The 19,372-nt window shown below is 39.7% G+C and overlaps 1 protein-coding gene across 3 annotated transcripts in view; it reads left to right on the top strand.

The window, feature by feature from the left end:
• The window catches only part of gas7b (growth arrest-specific 7b), a 76,494-nt gene that overhangs the window by 24,907 nt on the left and 32,215 nt on the right, over positions 1-19,372 (top strand). For all 3 annotated transcript variants that reach the window (XR_014875547.1, XR_014875546.1, XM_085169332.1), the window contains exons 2-5: positions 3,871-3,988; positions 13,654-13,731; positions 15,868-15,956; positions 17,461-17,514. Coding sequence is in view for 1 of the 3 variants with exons in the window: in XM_085169332.1 (XP_085025458.1) it covers positions 3,871-3,988; positions 13,654-13,731; positions 15,868-15,956; positions 17,461-17,514 (339 nt within the window). In the remaining 2 variants the exon portion in view is untranslated. The remainder of the gene's footprint in view (positions 1-3,870; positions 3,989-13,653; positions 13,732-15,867; positions 15,957-17,460; positions 17,515-19,372) is intronic.

Below are 19,372 nucleotides of genomic sequence, written 5' to 3'. Positions count from 1 at the left end.
TTTTGTGCAACTTTTTTGTATTTACAGTTTTGAGGGATAAGCCTCTTAAATTTCTCTAACTAGAAATATATGTTAAAAAAACAAAAGCGATTTTAAATTTTTTTGTAGTTTATTGCACTTTTTTGCAATTTATGTAATTACTATGCACTTAATGCGGACATATTATTAAAATTTGGACTATAATGGTTGTATTGATTTATATCAACTTGAAATGCTCCCAAAAATGGCTCTACAGCATGTAAAAATATAATATAAGCTCTGGCGGACTTGGTTCTATGGTAGGTCTTAAAGGGTTAAGTGTAATAATAAAGTAAAAAAAATGCCTACAGGTCATTCTAAAAAAATTGTTTGGGTCACTGTAGCTAAGGTTTACTTTTACAACAGCTGTATGGGGTTGATTTTTATAAAACTATAAATGTTATAAATGTAGAAATCAGCGGTCCCCAACCCCCGGGCCACGGATCGTCACCGGTCCGTGAGTCGTTTGGTACCGGGCCGGGAGAGGTGAGGGTCGGGTGTGAAATTTATGGTTTTCAGGGTTTTTAACGGTTTTTATCGTTATTTTTTTAATCGTTTTTATAGTTAACTTGGTTTCCCTGGGTCTTTTCCCGTGTGTTATGAATAAATCTTCTTTTTTTTGGTACTGGTTTTATTTTGTTGTATTTATCTGCGACACCTTAAAGGTGAGTCTGTGAAAATATTGTCAGACATAAACTGGTCCGTAGCGTAAAAATGTTGGGCACCACTGGTTTATATTATTTGGGCTATGGCGTCTTTGAATAGCATGTGGATGCCACCACAGATAGCTGTAGCTGCTAGCCGTCTATTAGGCTTTACCCTGGATGAGACGTCTTGACAGATGATGTGGTATTAAGGTTTTATGGAGCATTTCAATAATAATTATCTGGCAAATGGCTTTCGTGATGTTAAACATGGTCACTTGATGCTCTAAAAACCAACACGATGAATCCAGAAAGATTTCGATTCAGGATTCTTTTGAGTTCCATGTTTCTATCTGCTCATTTCTAACCTAAGTTATTAGGTCTCACCAGCAGAGATGGGCAGTAATGTGTTACTTGTAACACATTACTGTAATCCGATTACTTTTTTCAAGTAACGAGTAAAGTAAGGGATTACTATTGCAAAAACGGTAATTAGATTACCGTTACTTTCCCGTAGGAACGCTGCGTTACTGCGTTACAAAAACCGTGATTTTTTTTTTGCGAGAATGTCTCATGACAGTGACGTAAGCGAGCGCGACGTTCGTGACAACAGCTGTGTGCAGATCAACAATGGATCATATATCGAGTGCAGGAGAGAGTATGAGCGTGCAGCGTTTAAAGCGTGGAAGTACTGACCTTACTTTGAGTTTGATTCCATAAAAAGTGACAAAAACATTAGTGTCTAACCCTAGCCCTAAACAAGCTCCGAGTGCGCAACGGCGTAATGGGAAACTCACAGAGAAACTCGCGGATTCTTCCACTGACCGCGGCACACCTGCACCAGGGTAAACTTCCGCCTTCCCTACTCCTGCTTTACAGGTAAAAATAGAGCAACAGGACCGCTAGTCTTTGACTTTATTTATTTTCTGCTGTGTTTTACTTGCATCTATTTGAAAGACTGAGTGAAAAACACACACAACAAAATATTTTATGTGCTGGAATGTGCACAAAATAAGTTTAAATATTAAACAAATTTCTTCCAGTCAGAGAATGGTGCATATAATTAAATTTTTACTTGATGCATAAAGTTAAAAGATTAAAACTAATAAAACAAGTTTTAAAAAGAGACTTTTCCATCTGATTACATTTGTTATGATGGATTATGCAGAAAAAGTAGAATTGGGCTGAAAGATCTATCACCTATTCAGGTTGTAAATCGTGTTTTTAAAAAGTAACTAAGTAATTAATTACTTTTGAAAATAAGTAATCAGTAAAGTAACGGGATTACTTTTGTGGGGAAGTAATCAGTAATTAGTTACTGATTACTTTTTTAAAGTAACTTGACCAACACTGCTCACCAGACAGGAACTTTCACTAAAACACGATTAACATCTAGACAGCCGGGCCCAAAGGCAGATTTACTGTGTTACAAAGACCAAATAACAATGCAACATGATAAGAGCCCTAAGCTGGCTCCTGCATTGCTGCTACGTCAGCTTCTATACAAGACATCGGGTCTTGCTTACACTCTTGGCTTGGTGTCGTCTTGTTTTCACAATTCTACTCTGAAACTGTGAAAACGAATTTGCAAAAGCACATGTTTGACTGAGAGACGTGCGAAGTAAATGAAGGCCGTCTTCCCTATGCAGGCGCAACCGTACACTGTAGCACTAAACTCTGCTGTAGCTGTATCTGTGGTTTGACTGTCATGTTGTCTTTTACACTCGTTCCATTTCTTTTTCAGTGCACAAACCACACTCTGTCACTGCTGCCACTGGAAATAGCTCTGATTTTCTTTTGTAGCACGCCGTTTATCCATCGTTACTTCTCTGCGACCGCTTTTCATTTCTGTAAGAAATTACCAGACGATTTTTCAAAGACACATGAAGGACAAATATAAAAGTGACCACCGAGACCATCAAAGAGAAAACTTAGCTGAGATGCTGTCGGAGAGTGTGTAATTACGCACAGTCGTAAGTCTCCCGAGGTTGACATGTGTTCATGCTCTCGAGCCCTGTGGGACCACAGAGGTCTGGGTTTTATCCTGCTTCTTCCTTCCTTCCTATCCTTCTGCTTCGTTCACTGAGGGCAGCAGTTACATGTAATGGATTCATTCTCCAGGGACAGTTTGGGCTTAAATAGTTACTGACTAGCAATTGATTACCCCTAAATGGGTAATGAGATGGTTTCCATTAAGAAATGTGTTGTCTGTCCTCATCCCAGGTGCCTCTAATGATAATGAAGTGCATTCCTGTTTCCTGGATTCCAAACTTGTACCCAGAGTGGCCTTTCAGGACAGTTAGTTTCACTCATTACTGGTTTCCCCAGTGCTTCCTGTTATTATTCTCTCACATAACAACACTTGAACTAACCCAGAATCTACTAGTTTGTTTAGATGCAGAGAGCATGCTTTTTCTGAGTTTCACTGTGATTTAATACTTAAAAATGCATCATTTGAAGACCAAGATCAGGACTTGTAAATCTGTAGCAAATACAATTGGTCTTATAGTTTAAAAGGCTAAGCAATGCCACCCTGCATGCCTAAATGCATAATGTTTCTCCTTCTCCTTAAGCATGATTATAAATTCAAGGGTTTAGAGTCAGTATTCAGAGATGGAGTTTACTGTGCGGTTTGTAAGTGCTCCAAATCCTTATCCTTCAAAGACATATCCATTTACCTCCAGTGATTGGCTCGAATATCTTCGCAGTTTGTAAAATGAACCTCTTATGCCAGACTTTCTGTTGAGGAATAGAGCTGGAATTTCATTTGGCTCTCTCGGGTCTCCAGACAGCATCCCCACAATGTGTTACAATAGTCTCAGCCCTTTGTTTTTCTGCTAATCAGTAGCAGATGTGCGCAGTTTGGCTACATGTTCTCTCTCTCTCGATCGTGTTCTTCAGCTGTCGGCTGTGTGTGCTCATGTGCTGACTCTGGAGCTCTGGAGCTTTCCGTCCAACCTCAGGGCCGTGCCAGTTTCTTGTTCTCTGTGTGGCAGCGGCAGCAATTCCGCCTGCTCTGCTATGATGTCATCGATGGTTGCGAAATGCTTGAGGAAATGAGAACCTCATTGAACCCAGACTGTACATGTCTTCTGCACCAGGAGTATAGCCTAATCTTTCTTTTAACTCTAAACGTTAGGTTAAGAAACAGTGAGTAAACGAAGACTCTTCATCATTATTGACATTTCTTACTTTTCTGTTTTGATAGAGGACAGCATCTCTGAGTCAGATTCCTGTCGAGGATCTCAAAGATCCCCTGCCTCCTCACTGGAAATGCTATATGTCTCCACAAGGGCGGCGATACTATGTCAACACCACAAACAACGGTAAGCGAAAATGTAATGTGGATTTTTTAGACCTGCTGTGAAAAGAAGCCGTAGCCAGAATATCACTAGCCTGGCTTTTTGTGGCTCGCTTTCCTATTCAAGCCTAAGGGCCTGTGAAGTAGTCAGACTCGAACGTCAAGGAAGGTGGTAGGGAAGCAGACTATGCGGACATTTCAGGTTTCCAAGGTGAGCAATTTATTTACAGTGAACTTAATTTAATGTAACTTAACAAAACTACCTCCCCAAATAAACTCTGTTAACAAAATATGGATCTGGTGACACAGCTCACCTCTCCTCTCTCCTGTATCTGGTAGAGACTGGCTTTAAATAGGGCCATCAATTTCCCTCCAATTGCCCAGCCTGTACCACTCACTCAACTGAGGGATCTAAAACTCTACACAGATGATCGAAAAACACAAAACCTCTACACACTTCTAATATGCACATTTACACAACTAAATGGCAGTATTAACGAAAGGAAAAACATTCAACAAATCCCTTTAAACCTTAACACAAACAAAAGGAAGCATCTCTATGGACAAAGAAACCACTTGGTTTGACCTGCTGATGTCATGTGACATCATCAGGACTTTAAAATGAGGAAATGCCAGGCGGGCGTTTCCCCAAACCTGACCCTTATGAAGACTGAAAAGACAAACAAAGTAAGTATGAACAAATGACTTAATCTGTAACATAATAAAATATAAAGAAACATAACTGAGTATTTGTCTTAATTTGCAGAATGTTTGATTTGCCAGCAACAGAACGCTTACACAAACAAACCCGGGATAGTGAGTGAAGCAATGTTACTTGACAAATAGCAAATCATAGCAAATACATAGAAACAGAATAATGTGTACAATGTGCAAAAAAAGGTAAACACATATGGGACAAATGGAGAGCATTGCAACTGCTCCTCCACTTTGCCACAGGGCCCTCTTCAGTTTTTGTTTTCAGTCCCAGAGGTCACTGCTTAAATGGTAAATGGAGTGGTACTGATGTAATGCTTTTCTAGTTTATGTGAGCGCTCAAAGCTCTTTCTTCCTACAAGCCTCATTCACCCATTCACACAGGCCTAAGCGCTTTTTAACCTAACACTTACAGTGCAATGGATGTATTGGGGAAAGTCAGAGTTCATGTCTTCCCAAAGGATACTTTGACATGCAGATGTGAGATGCTATAATCGAATCACTGACCTTACGATTGGTAGACAACCAATTGTTAGCCTAAGACCAGATTTACTAAACAGAGCAAAATAGAAAATAAAATCGTTCTCATAGGTGTGGTTAGTTTTACAGGCGACTTATAAAAATTGAGCTGCTTTGTCAGTTAAATTTAATATCAAACGTGAAGAATAAGTCACAGTTTTTAAGTATTGACACAATTAACAGTAAATTGCGTATCATAAATGTCAGTAAATCAGTTTGTGTGTTTTGATCTTGTCATGAGGTTTCATTATTAGCTTTAGCACGCTATGGAGTCAAGCTCAGCGGTTTCGCTGTGTTTCATTCCACATTAGCTAAAAAAAATCAGCAGATGCAGCTATGAAAGGGTGGTGACCTTCCAAAACAGAGAAATGGAGACCTGAGTGAAGTTGTTTTTAGCTGTTATTACTTATTGTTATAAGCTTCAGATTAGCCTAGCTTAGCATGCCCCTACATGCTAAGCTAGGCTAATCACCTCCTGACTTGAGAACCATACTTGGCACAGTGTTGCCAGGACCAAACACACTACCATTTGATCAAAACTCTTTACTTCTGAGTTATATTCTTCAACCACATTCAAAAGGCTTCACACCAGAACATTTATAACACTGTGCCCTTCCTCCTCTAGAAAAAAAAGTGCCAACCACACACTTCCTTCCAGTCACACAGTGAACGTCAAACTGTGCCAAACTGTGCCAAAGCTTCAGTTTTCACTTTGTATACTACACATGATAGTCAATATTAAAATGCTGAATTAGCTATTAGCAGTTTCCGTTTGGAATTTACCCCTGAATGTAGTTACAGCTATAACCAGGCGTTCTGATACTACTTACCCTTAAAGGAAGTTCTGTAGTTACAATAATCATCACCTTTTGGTAGTCAGCGTGTAAATGTAACGGAGCTGTAACTCAGAGAAGTATTGGTATTTTTTGCAAAAACCCACTAAATCAGTTTACTGAGAAAGTAAAACTCAGGTTTTTGTAGGTTCGCCTGTGTTTATTAGTTGGTTTATTTCTGCAGATTTATTTCTTCAGCTGTCATTATTAATTTTTGCACTCTGACGCTTGTGCTGTCTGTTGGGGTTTCTTTGTTAATACTTGTTTCTAAAAGACATGCTTATAAACATTCATTTCCCATTTGCCACATTGAAGTAAAAGATTTCCTGCTTTGCTCTCAGACCGCTCTTTGAATTCTCAATAATATGTTTTCTTTCATGAAACAGAAAGCTAGCAGAGCTCTGTTTTGATCTTTAAAATGATACCTGCGTGATTTCATGTGACTGTAATCTGGCTGAATGTTCACTCAGTGTCTGTTGTAGTCATGGTACCAGAGAGAGACGCCGTCCATCAGGGCCTGTAAGGACAGACCCAGCTGATAGGGCCTTGTTTCTGTCAACACAATCCCCTCTCAGTGTCTCCCTGATTAAACACACACACTGACACACTGGCACAGAGACAGCTTAATACTATCCCAGAGTGAAGTCACTATAAAACTTGACTGATGATACTAATATCTTACAACTCTCGTGTGCCTTTGAGTTAAATAATACAGGTAAGTAGGACTGCTCAATTAATCAAATTTTAATCACGATTACGATCTGGGTTTTCAACAATCATTAAAAATGACTGAGCCGATTATTAGCCCCTCCCTCGTGCTTCACTCTCGCGCTGCTCCGTGTGGCAAATCGAGCGCACCTCTCTGCATTTCGAACACGTGTCACAACAATTAAGAGCAGCGGTCTCCAACCTTTTTTGCGCCACGGACCGGTTTATTCCCGACAATATTTTCACGGCCTTTAAGGTGTCGCGGATAAATACAACAAAATAAAACTAGTACCGGTACCGAAAAAAATAAAATTTATTCATAACACACGTGAAAAGACCCAGGAAAACCGAGTAAACGATAAAAACGATAACAAAATAACGCTGAAAACCAATAAAAACCCTGAAAACTATACATTTCACACCTGAGCCTCAACTCTCGCGGCCCGGTACCAAACGACTCACGGACTGGTACCGGTCCGAGGCCCGGGGGTTGGGGACCGCTGATTAAGAGGACCCGAGGGAAGCTCGGAAAGCTAAGCAGAAGTTATTTGGAGAGGAGAGTGACTGCTGTTGGTTGAAAAGAGGTAAAAAAAACTTCAGTGGAGTGGAAACATTATGGGTTCGCGGAGTCGGAGTCAGACGTGGATCAACTAGGTCACTAAACATAGATGTTTACATTTTTCATTTATTTTTTATATTGCAAACATTTGCACTGTTATCAGTATTCGCACACTATTTTATATTATTTTTTGACAATCTTTAAAGTCAATATTCAACACATTGTTATTGTTAAATAAATATTGTCAAATAATCGAGATCTCAATTTCAGTGTAAATAATCGTGATTATCATTTTTGCCATAATCCAGCAGCCCTACAGGTAAGAGTGGTTTATACATGCAACTGTCACACAAGCAGCATGACAACATTACATTCTACAGCATTCAACTTGTGTAAACCATGCATACATTTAGTCTTACTAGCATCCTTTACCTTCAAAAATCAAGAAGTCAGTAAATGAAAACAATCCTCATTTCCTCCTACTGAGCCAAAATAAAAACAAATTATATTCAGTACATTTTTCTGTCACTCAACTTTAAGACAGTTTGGCAGGGGCTCTCGTTTCCTGCGCTGCGTTCAGACAGAGAGCTGGCTCTCAGGCTTGTAGATTGGACCAAACGCTCACTTTTCAGTGTGAATTCCTACAGGAACACATAACCACTTGTCAGTAATAAGACCTGACAGAACAGTTAGAAACATTATTCATACTTGGCCTTGTGTTGTGAATCAGCTTGTTGTACTGGTTTCACACGTGCACCTATCTCCTTCATATAACTGGGATTGTGGCCTAGCAGTCACTGATGACCCTCACGTCAAACCTGCTCACAGCATGCTCGCCTTCGATCACGGCTGCAGCGGTCAAGTTGCGGTCATTAGCACGGATCTAAACTTAGCTGAGGTCTCCACCCAGGCACGAGCCAAGGGTTTCTCCTTCTGCTCCTTTAGGATTTAATGAGGTGCTTAAGTGCTGCTGTCTTAAAAGTTGGACCCAACTCGCACTCTCACTGGATAAGACTGTTGTTGAATAGTAAAAACATCTATTTCTCCCTCTCACATTATTCCACTGAGACGTCAGCAGATTTACTTGTTTTTATGCGTTTGGTGCTACAAAAAGAGTCCCACAATATTTCCTATGAGGAAAAAAAAAAGATTAATTTTTCATAACTTTTTTTGTTGTTATTTTTTTCACACATCAGCAGCATCTGTATCCTGGCTCATAAAAAAAGCAATATTGTTGCCATGGTGTTGTGAAACTGGCCTCACAGGGCACGGGAAAAACCTGCAGGACTTATTTTCTGAGTCTTAGCTGCACGATGACTAAAAGCTTAGAGAACGCTCGGTCCTGACGCACGCACACAAACGCTGTGCTACAGGTCTTGTGGTTTTTTTCTCTTCACTACCACAGCAGCTGTTTCCAAACAAACACATTTGATACAATTTTTAGGTATTTATAGCAACTCTGCTATTTTCTTTGGACTTCCCTTTGGTTACGCTAAAGTTCAGCGAGATTAGATTGTATATGTGTGTGTGTACGCGTGTGTACGTGTGCACGCGTGCGTGTGCATTTGTGTTTCTGTGTCACCATGGTAACAGCGGAGTGCGTGGGTGAGGGCTGCATGTCCTTGTGTTGGGGATTGGTTTTTTTTTCTCTTGGTTTTCCTTCCTGTGCTGCTGGGTGCAGCAGAGCCGCGGTGCTGGCTGTTGCAGCTTGTACCCGTCTCCTCAGAATCTCCACTCATCCCAGTGAACCAGTGGGCTGCTGGATAAACATACTAAACCAAAGACATTCCAGCCAGAGCACACATGCTGTAGATACAGATTCAGTCCCAGGATTTTTAAGGCCGAATTGTAAAAGCAATTAAATCTGCCCTGTTACAACATACCCCGTTTTGTGAAAACATGCAACATTAAATGCGTATAAGTTACTTTTCAAATAGAGTAAACTACTAAAATTCAGCTCAACATTCAGTTAACAACATATTTGATTCACTTTTTCCATGAGATTAAGTGAACATGACTAATAAGTAGTTAAATGATATAAATAAGAGCCTAAAGGTCTTATCAAGGTGGCTACTGGCAAGACTGCTTCTAAAGGACTTTACTTGAATCTGACAAAAATGACTTTACAATGTTCTAAGTTCACATAAGGTACACAGACAGTGTACAGAATTTATGTTTAGTGTTTTTGATTGTTTTCCCCCGATTTTTCTGCATGTTAGGAAAAGCACATGTCAGTGCGTCTACAATCTGGAGATAACACAGTGAGTGAACGGGCTGCTTCGACTGATAAAAACCAGATACAGGAGGTAGCTAATCCATCAGGGACCTGTGTCATATGGTTATGAATAAAATATAGCATCAGTGTCAAAGCTAACTAGGCCATTCTCCTTCTCCCTGTTTCGAATCAGGGATCTCTGTCGGTGTGGCGTCGTGGACAATGAGCTGTCGCCGTGTTGCTGTCGGACCTGCTGTCGACTAGTTCCATTCATTCATTTTTACTTTTAAGCATCGCTGTCTTCCGTTGTCAGTCACACTGTGCAAAATGAAAATCCGAGACGTTTGCTCAATCCGAAAAGAAATGAATGCTTTTATGATCCATAAATGAGCCCGTGCCGATGCAGCTCGGATCATTAGATGACTTCATTCTGTCATTGATTTCATGAATCTGCTTCATTAAGATGCACGTGAAACCTGAAAAGCGAGTAAACTGTGCACTCTTTGGTCTCTATCCTGTAATCCAGGCTGTCAAAGTAATTTAGGATGATTGACAGCTTTTTGGACTTCATCTCCTCTGTGACAAGGCAGGCTGATGAAAATCGCTCCTTCTGCTACATATGTATCACTGTATCTGTATGAACGAATGCAGCAAATGTTAAGACTGATGTGTGTAAAAAAACAAAAACAAAACAAAAAAAACCCAGTTTGATGGAAATGATCAGAGCCAGTTGCCTGGAAACTCAATCTGTCCCTGGGATTGAACATATAGTAAATATGTGGGCTTTCACACCTTTTAATACAAATAAAAGTGCTATTTGGTTGGAAAAAATATTTACGGGCAATTCATACTGAAAAGGATTGTGATAGCCTTCGTTAATTTGTAAATCTAGTTTAAATCTGACTAACAGGGATTTATGAAATTGTATTTTTAATGATGTTTTGAATGCTATTCCTCTGGCAATACATAGAATGACAATAACAAGCAATTTCCCTCCGCTAAGAAGGTTATACAGTAATTTTCTGCTTTAATATCCCATTTTTCTTACTGTATCGATTTGTTTGTGACAGCCTAACAGAGAGGAATTGATACATTTATGGCCAGCGAGTGCCGGCTCTGCCCCGATGTTGTACATCCAACATGAAGGCACAGCCTCTCTCCATAAGCTCGCAGCCAGTTATCCCCTCCATGCGTGTCATTTGAGCTGATGGGCTTGGCTCAGTTGTCTCCTCTGCTGAGCAGCGCCAAATAGAGCAGGGCCGGAGTAAAAGACCCGAATGAAATGAGAGCTCTTTACATGTTTGTGCCTATTCTCTCTGTGATCATAGAAAATGGCTAATTGAGCCCAGCACGGTGATCAGAATGGACATAAGGGAGTTCAAATGAAAGGGGTATCTTCTAGGATCTGCATTGGACTTGCTTTTACAATCTTCCGTTGCCAGCAACTTTTCCAGCAGGAATGAAACGGGGATAGATGTTGGGAAAGTATCATCAGTACCTCTGAGAAGCTTCATTAATACTTTTTTTTTTGCTTGGTTCAAAGCTTGTACCTTTTGTACAGGTACAGTTCAACCAGGAAAAGAGAACAGGTGGTTGATAAAAGATATGTGTGTGTGTGTGTGTAGGTGTGTGTGTGTGTGTGTGTATGTGTGTGTGTGTGTATGTGTGTATGTATGTATGTATGTGTGTGTGTATGTATGTATGTATGTATGTATGTATGTGTGTATATATATATATATATATATATATATATATATATATATATATATATATATATATATATATATATATATATATATATATATATATATATATATATATATATATATATATATATATATTTTTTTTTTTTTTTTTTTTTTTTTTTTTTTTATTATTTTTTTATTTTATTTTATATATATATATATATTTTTTTGTAGCAGCCAGAACAGATAAATGTCATTAAAAAACAAAGGTTGGGTAGACCTTCAACTTCCACATGACTTCAAGCGGGAGTTCTTGCATTTCAGTTGGCCTATGACACGTCTAAAGCTCAAGTAAGGTTTACTCTGTGGTGTTTCCATTATTAAGTGTATAGTACTTTTTCTAACTCTGCAATGCAAAAAATAACTAAACTTTCACCACTGGAAAGAGGAGAGCGTTTCCTCAGTGGGTGTGTTGAAACACATTCACATAATTTTCCAGAAAAACATGCTAGAACTGACAAAAGGCAAATATTTTATATTAATAAGGCATACTATATTTCTACATATTTGTGTCTGGATGAACAGAGACAGTGGCTTAAATCTCTATAGTAAAATCTTGATATTTGGCAAACATCCTTCCACTTTGACTGCATTTGAGCTGGAAGCATCGCCGATATAAACACTGTCCCTGTCCTTCCAGTGTGGTAAATGTTCATCTTGTCCAGGGCAACAGGTTGATCCAGGAGGTTTTGATGGAACGAGGTTTCTGTAGAGCTGCACGCCACGCAGCAGTCTCTGATTTTCTGTTGCTAAGTGATCCTGACTCTTAGAGGAATATGAATCAAACAGACTTCACTCTTATCCCGTCTTTCTGGGTGTGATGAGAGGCAGAGCAGGTCAGAAGGTTGTTAGTTTGATCCTTGGTTCTTCCAGTCGACATGTCTTAAATTTCTTTGGACAAGATGCTGAACCCATGTTGCCCTGACCTATCTGTTCAGACAGTAGCGGTTTTAGATACGGGCGGTTGTCCGGGGCGGCATCATGGTGGGGGGCGGCATCATGGGTATCGGCAAAAAAAAATAAAAAATGCTCGTACTCATGCTGCCCCGACGTCAGCCTGCGCATATTGGGAATGTCATAGATACCGATCAGTTTTCTATCGCCCATTTGCTGGGAGTAAGGACGCCCTTCGTTTGCGAGGTGCGCCTGCTGCTTGCGGCGCAGAGAGGAGAGGGCGGGGCGGCGGGGGATTCTCTGGCTGGCTGGAGCAGCGTCTAATAACCAACCAACAAACACAAAAACACCAGACATTATAATAGAGACTTATAATTTGCACCAATGTTTTATCGAAATTCTATACACAAAAAGTGAGCGCGAGAGCCCTCGGTGCGCCTGCTCGCTGCTGAAGTCAAAGTAAACTTTATTGTCATCTCTGCTACATACAGTCCAGTATATAGAGAGACGACGAGGCTCCAGTTACAGCAGTGCAAGTAAACAAACAATATATATAAGAAGAGTAAGAAAATAAATATACACTTTAGGACTCGGGGTAAAGGGATCAATAACAATTTAAAATTTACTGTTTGATGATTCAAAGTCTCACACACAACCCGTCAAAAGGGGAGCGGTGGCTGCTTCCAAATAGAGCACATTTCATTTATAATGATGTAAATCCAAGTCCATCATGTATTCTTGATTTGAATCCTATGTTGTGTGAAATCTCAGAAATGCACCTTAGACAAATCGAATCTGTGAACTAAGGTGTAGGTGTGTTAGATCATGTTGGGGCGCCAGAGGGAGTGTTCGCCCAGGGCGCCAAACAGGCTAGGACCGCCACTGTGTCCAGAGAATCAAAGACATATCCCTTCAGCTCTATCCTGAGCCTTCAAGACTCCGAATAAAAGAGGCGCATGAAGGTGAAGTCCATTTGAATACTGACAAAATAATGTCAGCAGTCAAAAAGTTATTAGGTCTGGGTCTGTAGGTCAGACTATCTAGCTACATCTTAGCTACTAAAACAGTGACAGTTACTTTTTAGACATTTGCAAATGTTGTGGTCAAATAGAAATTGACACACATTATCTCTTTGATTATAACAGGTCCTAGAAACCACTTGCACTGTTCCTGTGTTTCTTTTCTTCTTTTTTTTTTTACTACTCGAGAAACAAAAGAGGCCTCACGTCAAAAATACGAACACTATAAATCAAAATTATAGCTGATACACGATGTAGAAGTGAAACAGAATGGATGCCCGCTGACTGCGGTCGAGATGTGGCTTTTTTCGAGTGTAACTGCTGACTATGAAAAGAGCTAAGTTCCATCTGTGAATCACTTCTTCTTATGGTTTCCAAAGTTGTTTCCAAAATTGTCAACAGAATAGCAAAAGAATGTAGCAACTGGTGTTACTTTGTTAATGTCATTGTGTTCTTTTCTTCCCCTTCTCCCAAACACCAACAGAGACAACATGGGAGAGACCGTCGAGTGCACCGGGGACGCCAAAGAACTCCTTCCGACACAAGAACTCTCTGCCAGCAGGTACTGAATATTTATTTCTCCAACTCAGCCTCTTTTACTTCAACTTCCTCAAGTTATAATGCCACAGGGCTGTGAATTCTCTGAAGATTCCACAATGGCACAAAGCACCCACTCACATACACACCACACACAGTCATTTCCTGTAACTAACTTAATCTGGAGCCTCAACTAATGAATTAAGGCCTGCAGTGTCCCTCTTTTGGCTCTGCTCCTAAAAGAAGACAGAAGGGAAGAAAGAAGCAGTAAGGTTTGTAAGTGGTGAAATACAGGAAGCGGGCTATGTTCATTCACTTTGGTTAGAAATTACTTTTCTTTTCTTTTCTTTTCTTGCCTTGTAAATAAAAGAATGGAGAAAAGGTCGGCCATGTTTACAGTGTGAGTGTTTGGTAAGTGGAGGTTAGCTGATTCTTAGTAAAAGCCATTTAACGTCTCTTTTCAGTGGTTGGAATTGTTTGGATTGCGGTTGTTGTTGTTTTCACAGGTAATCCTGCATTTTCAAATGCACTATGACCAAGATTTTCAAAATAGGTGTAATTTTTTATTCAACATGATCCAAAATGAGCGACTGACCACATAAAATATTTACCGAGGTCAAAACAGAGAATAGTTTTCTCATATCTGCTGGCCTTCAGCTAAAATCCAGGTTTAAGACACTTCGATATTGGCTTCGTTCTTCTGACCCAGAAGCTACGTCCAAGGTTTTTTTCAGGTTCTTAAACCAAATGATCAATTAAAGTTTATTAAGCTGTAAACAATCATACTATTAGAAAATGTGTTAGGTTAGCATAAATTGACATTTCCTGTAAATTACATTTTAAACTAAGGCTACGTTCACACTGCAGGCGAAAGCGCATCAAATCTGACTTTTTTGAGCCTACGTGACCCATATCCGATCATGGTATGACAGTGTGAACGGCACAAATCTGATATTTTCAAATCCGACCTGGGTCACTTTCATATGTGGTACTGAATCCGATACATATCCGATGTTTTAGAAAGCGACTGCTGTGTGAACGGTCAGGTCGCATTGAATCCGTCTTTTTTACGTCACTGACACAAGACAGACGCCAATTATCAGCACCGGAGAATACATCGTGGACGCTTCCTGGCCATCCAGTGTAGATGTTAGTGAAACTGTTGGGAAGACAATGTTGGAGAAATGTGAACATTTTATTTGTACTGTATAATCTGCAGATTCTGACAGAAATCTGCAACTATCCTTTGAAGCACCGCTCCTCTAATACAGCAATAAGGATCATTATTTTGTTATTTACATTATTATGAAAATAACAAAATAACTTAAAGCAAAAATTGGGAAACATAAAGTCCGAAGTCTTTATATTAACGGCCATCAGTCAAACAATATTGTTTGCTCTGGGTCTAAACAGAGCGCGTTGTGTGTGACATCTTCTTTTGCGCATGCGGGCCACTTTGAGGGTTCACACTAGAGCACGTTTGCTGTCACATTTTATTTGTATTGTGAACAAGCAGACAAAAAAAATCGGATTTGATCAAAAAATTGGAATTGAGCATTAAGACCTGCAGTGTGAACATAGCCTAAATGAATACTTTTTAGATTTTCTTATGTATGAAAAAAATAAATAAGTCAACACAGTCACATGGATCATTAACAATAAAGCACGACTATTTTTTTTCTTTTTATCTAACAACATGAACAACGTTTAGCTGTAGGCTAAAATTGTTAGCTAATTAGCTAAAATTAGTTAGCTAATTAGCTGCTATAGCAGTATCCTCTTTCTGGCTAGCAACTGATCCATTGGCTTTGTTATTCCAAATCTCTACTGATATTATGTCAATTCAGTGATTTACTGTAAAACTGAGATTTTTACATATATAAACCTTTAAGACATCCCCATGTAACCTGGTGGTGGATTTACCTATACCACAAGCTGGTGTAATGTAGCTAACTGATTATGTGTGTTTGTTCCATTAAAGGCATTTTCAGACCACAAAGCAGAAATAAGTTCAGTTCAGTTGTGGTTTGGTTCAGCTCTTAAAGATGAGGAGCAAACTCCCTTATGATAAGAATAAGTTTACATCTTATCCATATAATCCTGAATGTCTTTCTTTCTGCCTGTCTTTATCTGTCCTGGTGTCTCTCGTTTGTTTTTCCAGTGAATGGATTTCACTCAGGTGGTAGTCCCTTGCATCATGTGGAGCATTCACACAACAGTCTGGTTAGGAAGAGCAGTACAGAGCCCCAGGTAAAGCTGTCTGATTTTATTCTTTTTTGTCCTTGACTATATCACTGAAAGCATAGATGCAAAAGATGTGGATATTCAGCTGTCAAGACTTGCTTGTTTGCTCCTTTCGAAGAAAGTCTGTCGCTGTTTTTTAACGTTTTACTATCCCAAAAACTCATAAGTGATGTGAGTCCCCCAAATTTAGCACAAAAGTTGTGAAATGTCACATGGAGTGAAATTAACTGTGCGTCTAAAATTAGTGGTGTTTTGAGAAAACTTGCCTCACTGCTGTCTCTTCGTGCTCTAAATCATCTTCCACCCTGCCAGGTTTTTCACAGGCATGACATTTAAACAGTCTGTTTGTCCTGCTGTATGCTCCCCGCCACATGTAGATAACTGCTTATTTTAAGAACAAGCGTACTATGACTCAGTTTTGTCTCATAGTGTATCAGTTTAGGACACATGAGGACAAGAAGTTGAGGTTAGAGCTCCACAGGTGCAGCACAACTAACCAAAGTACTTGGTGATGGCATTGGAGTGCAGAAGAGATAAATAACCCCTGTGAGGGTGGAACGAAGATGTTTAGACGCTTTGATTAAGACTTAAAACAATTTCCCAGTAAACTGGTCCGGCTCTATCAGGACGTTATTGTGGATATAATAATAAATGACCCTGCTTCTGCTTCTCTGTTGCAAAATCATTGCTTTAGGTTAGTTTGTCTGCCAACACAACTCGATCCATATCCAGTGTTTAGACACAATTAAAGATGTAACGATGTACAGCTATACTGATGATGCATGATGTCATGATCAGACCACCTCTCTCTTTCTCCGCTCGGTATTAATGGAGCAGCTGATGGCAGTTTGAGCACATTAATCCCTCCTACAGTATCTGCTCCCCTGATCATAATTAACCAGGCACTCAGGGTGCAGTTATACAGGATCCACCCACCAGTTTTTCACTCGCTGTCACCTCACTTCTCTCCTTTTCTGCATCGCAGACTCGTGTACACAAACCCACTCATTCAAAAACTGCAAACACGCACATGATGCTAATGACTCGAGGTCCTATGCCCTTTTCTATCTTTAATTATTTTGTGGGAAAAGAGGTGATAAACTCCGTATACTTTCCATCTAGCTTTACTGTTTAACACTTATTTATTTCACCCACTGCTGCTTCATCCCGGAGCACTGGAAATGACTCTATTCTGAGCTTAAGTGTTGGAAATCACACACACATGCATCAACATTCACACAAAGAGAGAACGCAAGCCGTGCTTTGCTTTGCTCTGCAGAACTATCCTCCCTACTCTGCACAGCAACACACACACACACAAACACACATCCATACACACTAGCAGCAGCAGCACCAGGAGCACAGAGAGCGCCAGACAGACGCTAACAGCGCTCGCCTGGAAAACAACTGTGTTTGTGTGCATGTGCGGGTGGCGGTGTGTGTACGCCGAGCAGTCATGTCTGACACGGAGGATGGAGTTTTTGACGGAGCGTCCTTCTTCTCTCTGCAGTGCCCAGGATCGACGTCGCCCACGAGGAAACACAACAAGGAGACCACGGTCACGGTGAGTGGGGCAACTACTGGGAACTCTTAACTAACCATGAACTCACCCCAGAGCGCTACAATAGTCCTAAAGGACCAGCAGGGAAGAACTTGAGTCTTTATTTCTGAACTTATTAGCTAAAAAAATGCAGATATCCCTCCTGGTGGACTTTTTTATCCAACCTCATGATTTCTGCATCATTTAAAATACATCAGTGCATATACTAACTAACTAAACCTTAACTGTATTGTAGCTGTAAATGCTTTTCATTTTCTCTTCAGGCTTTTGTTTGTTTGTTTTTTTATCTGTCCGCTCCTGTGAGAAGTGTTCGATGCTTATTTTCAGTTGCTAGTGTACAGATACACAGTGACATCATCCTGTTCAGCATCCAGATGATTTCTCCTCTGCTGTCAGGTCATTACTTCCTGTTTGGCCTCACACTAGGAAAATAGCAGACGTCCTGCTCCCAGGAGGTCATGGATTAAGCCCAGGCTTTTATTTTCTCAGGATATATATATATGTATAAAAAACATGCTTGAAATGTAAGGGGGAGGGGGCATTTCTTGGCTTCCATAGCAACCAGAGCGATGCTATTGATAAGCAGATAGTTATAAGAGGAAACGGGAGTGAGAAAAGGGAGGTGAGAACAGCAACCGTCGATATCAAATAGCTACTACTGATGCCGTCTGCTGACGGCGAAGTCTTGAAGAGGTCAGGTGACCTTCAGAAAAGTCACGCTTCTCTTCTTGCACAGGAGATACACACTTTGCAGTGGTAGAGACCTGTTGTTTATCTTTTTGAACATCACAGTGAGGATAAAAGGATGAATAAATTAAAAAAAGATGAAGCTACATAAATAAGAAGTATTCTCATCACCAGACCAGTTTAGATTATAATACTATAAAACATGTTTCAGTAACAATATCAAATTTAGATTTAAGTTTTTAAGTGTGTACTTTGAAACACTGTTTCATTTTCAGCCCTCAGGCTGATGGGGCATTGTTGTCACTCTGCCAGGCGGGCAGGTGGGCGACGTCGATAAATGGCAGGATTGTCAACTTGATACTAGGGGTGGGGAAAAAATCGATACTGTGTAGTATCGTGATATTTTGTTTGCTAATAATGTATCGATACAGGGACAGCAGAAATCGATATTTTGTTACAAAAAAGTAACAAAGAGCAAGAATCCTGACATTCCTTCACTGTCCAAATGTGTTTAACTTGTTTTTGGCAGCAATAAACATGACAGTTTACTTATTTTAATTTAAGACATGTTTTATTTTAATTAAGTTTAAAACTTTTTTATTTAATGTAAAATTATATTTTGTTTTAATTTACTTTCAAATTCTTCAGTTGCTGAAGGGGCTGCATAGTTTTCATAAACTGCAGAGTTCAGAATAGCTATAATTGTACCAGATGGTTGATTCAGTTAAGTTGGACTAGACTGTAATACAAACCGTTCAGTTTGTCAACAATAAAACTGAAATGAGAGAAAGACTGAGTGTGAGACTTTGATATTAGATAAAATGAATATTGATAAAGTTTACCTTTATGTACAGAATCTGAATATCGCAAAATATTTAAAAAAATTGCAATAATATCGTATCGTGCGTTAAGTATTGTGATAATATCGTATCGTGGGATGTATGGTGATTCCCACCTCTACTTGATACCATAGGTGTATCTACTAAAAATCCCAGACAAGTTCAAATCCCTGTCACCTCGGCCTCGAGGCCACGGTTAGAGATCAAGCTTTGATTGTAAATGCAATCAGTCGAAAAGGAAGATTGATTGATTGGTGAATCTACTGAAGCTGAGCTTTTATTTTTATAAGACAAAAAGTCTGGATTTTAGCATAACAGGAACAATTTGTCCAAGA

This window comes from Neolamprologus multifasciatus, chromosome 8 (assembly GCF_963576455.1).
Source record: "Neolamprologus multifasciatus chromosome 8, fNeoMul1.2, whole genome shotgun sequence".
NCBI lineage: Eukaryota > Metazoa > Chordata > Actinopteri > Cichliformes > Cichlidae > Neolamprologus > Neolamprologus multifasciatus.
Note: the sequence above shows the minus strand (reverse complement) of the source record. Positions and strands in the feature narration are given on the sequence as shown.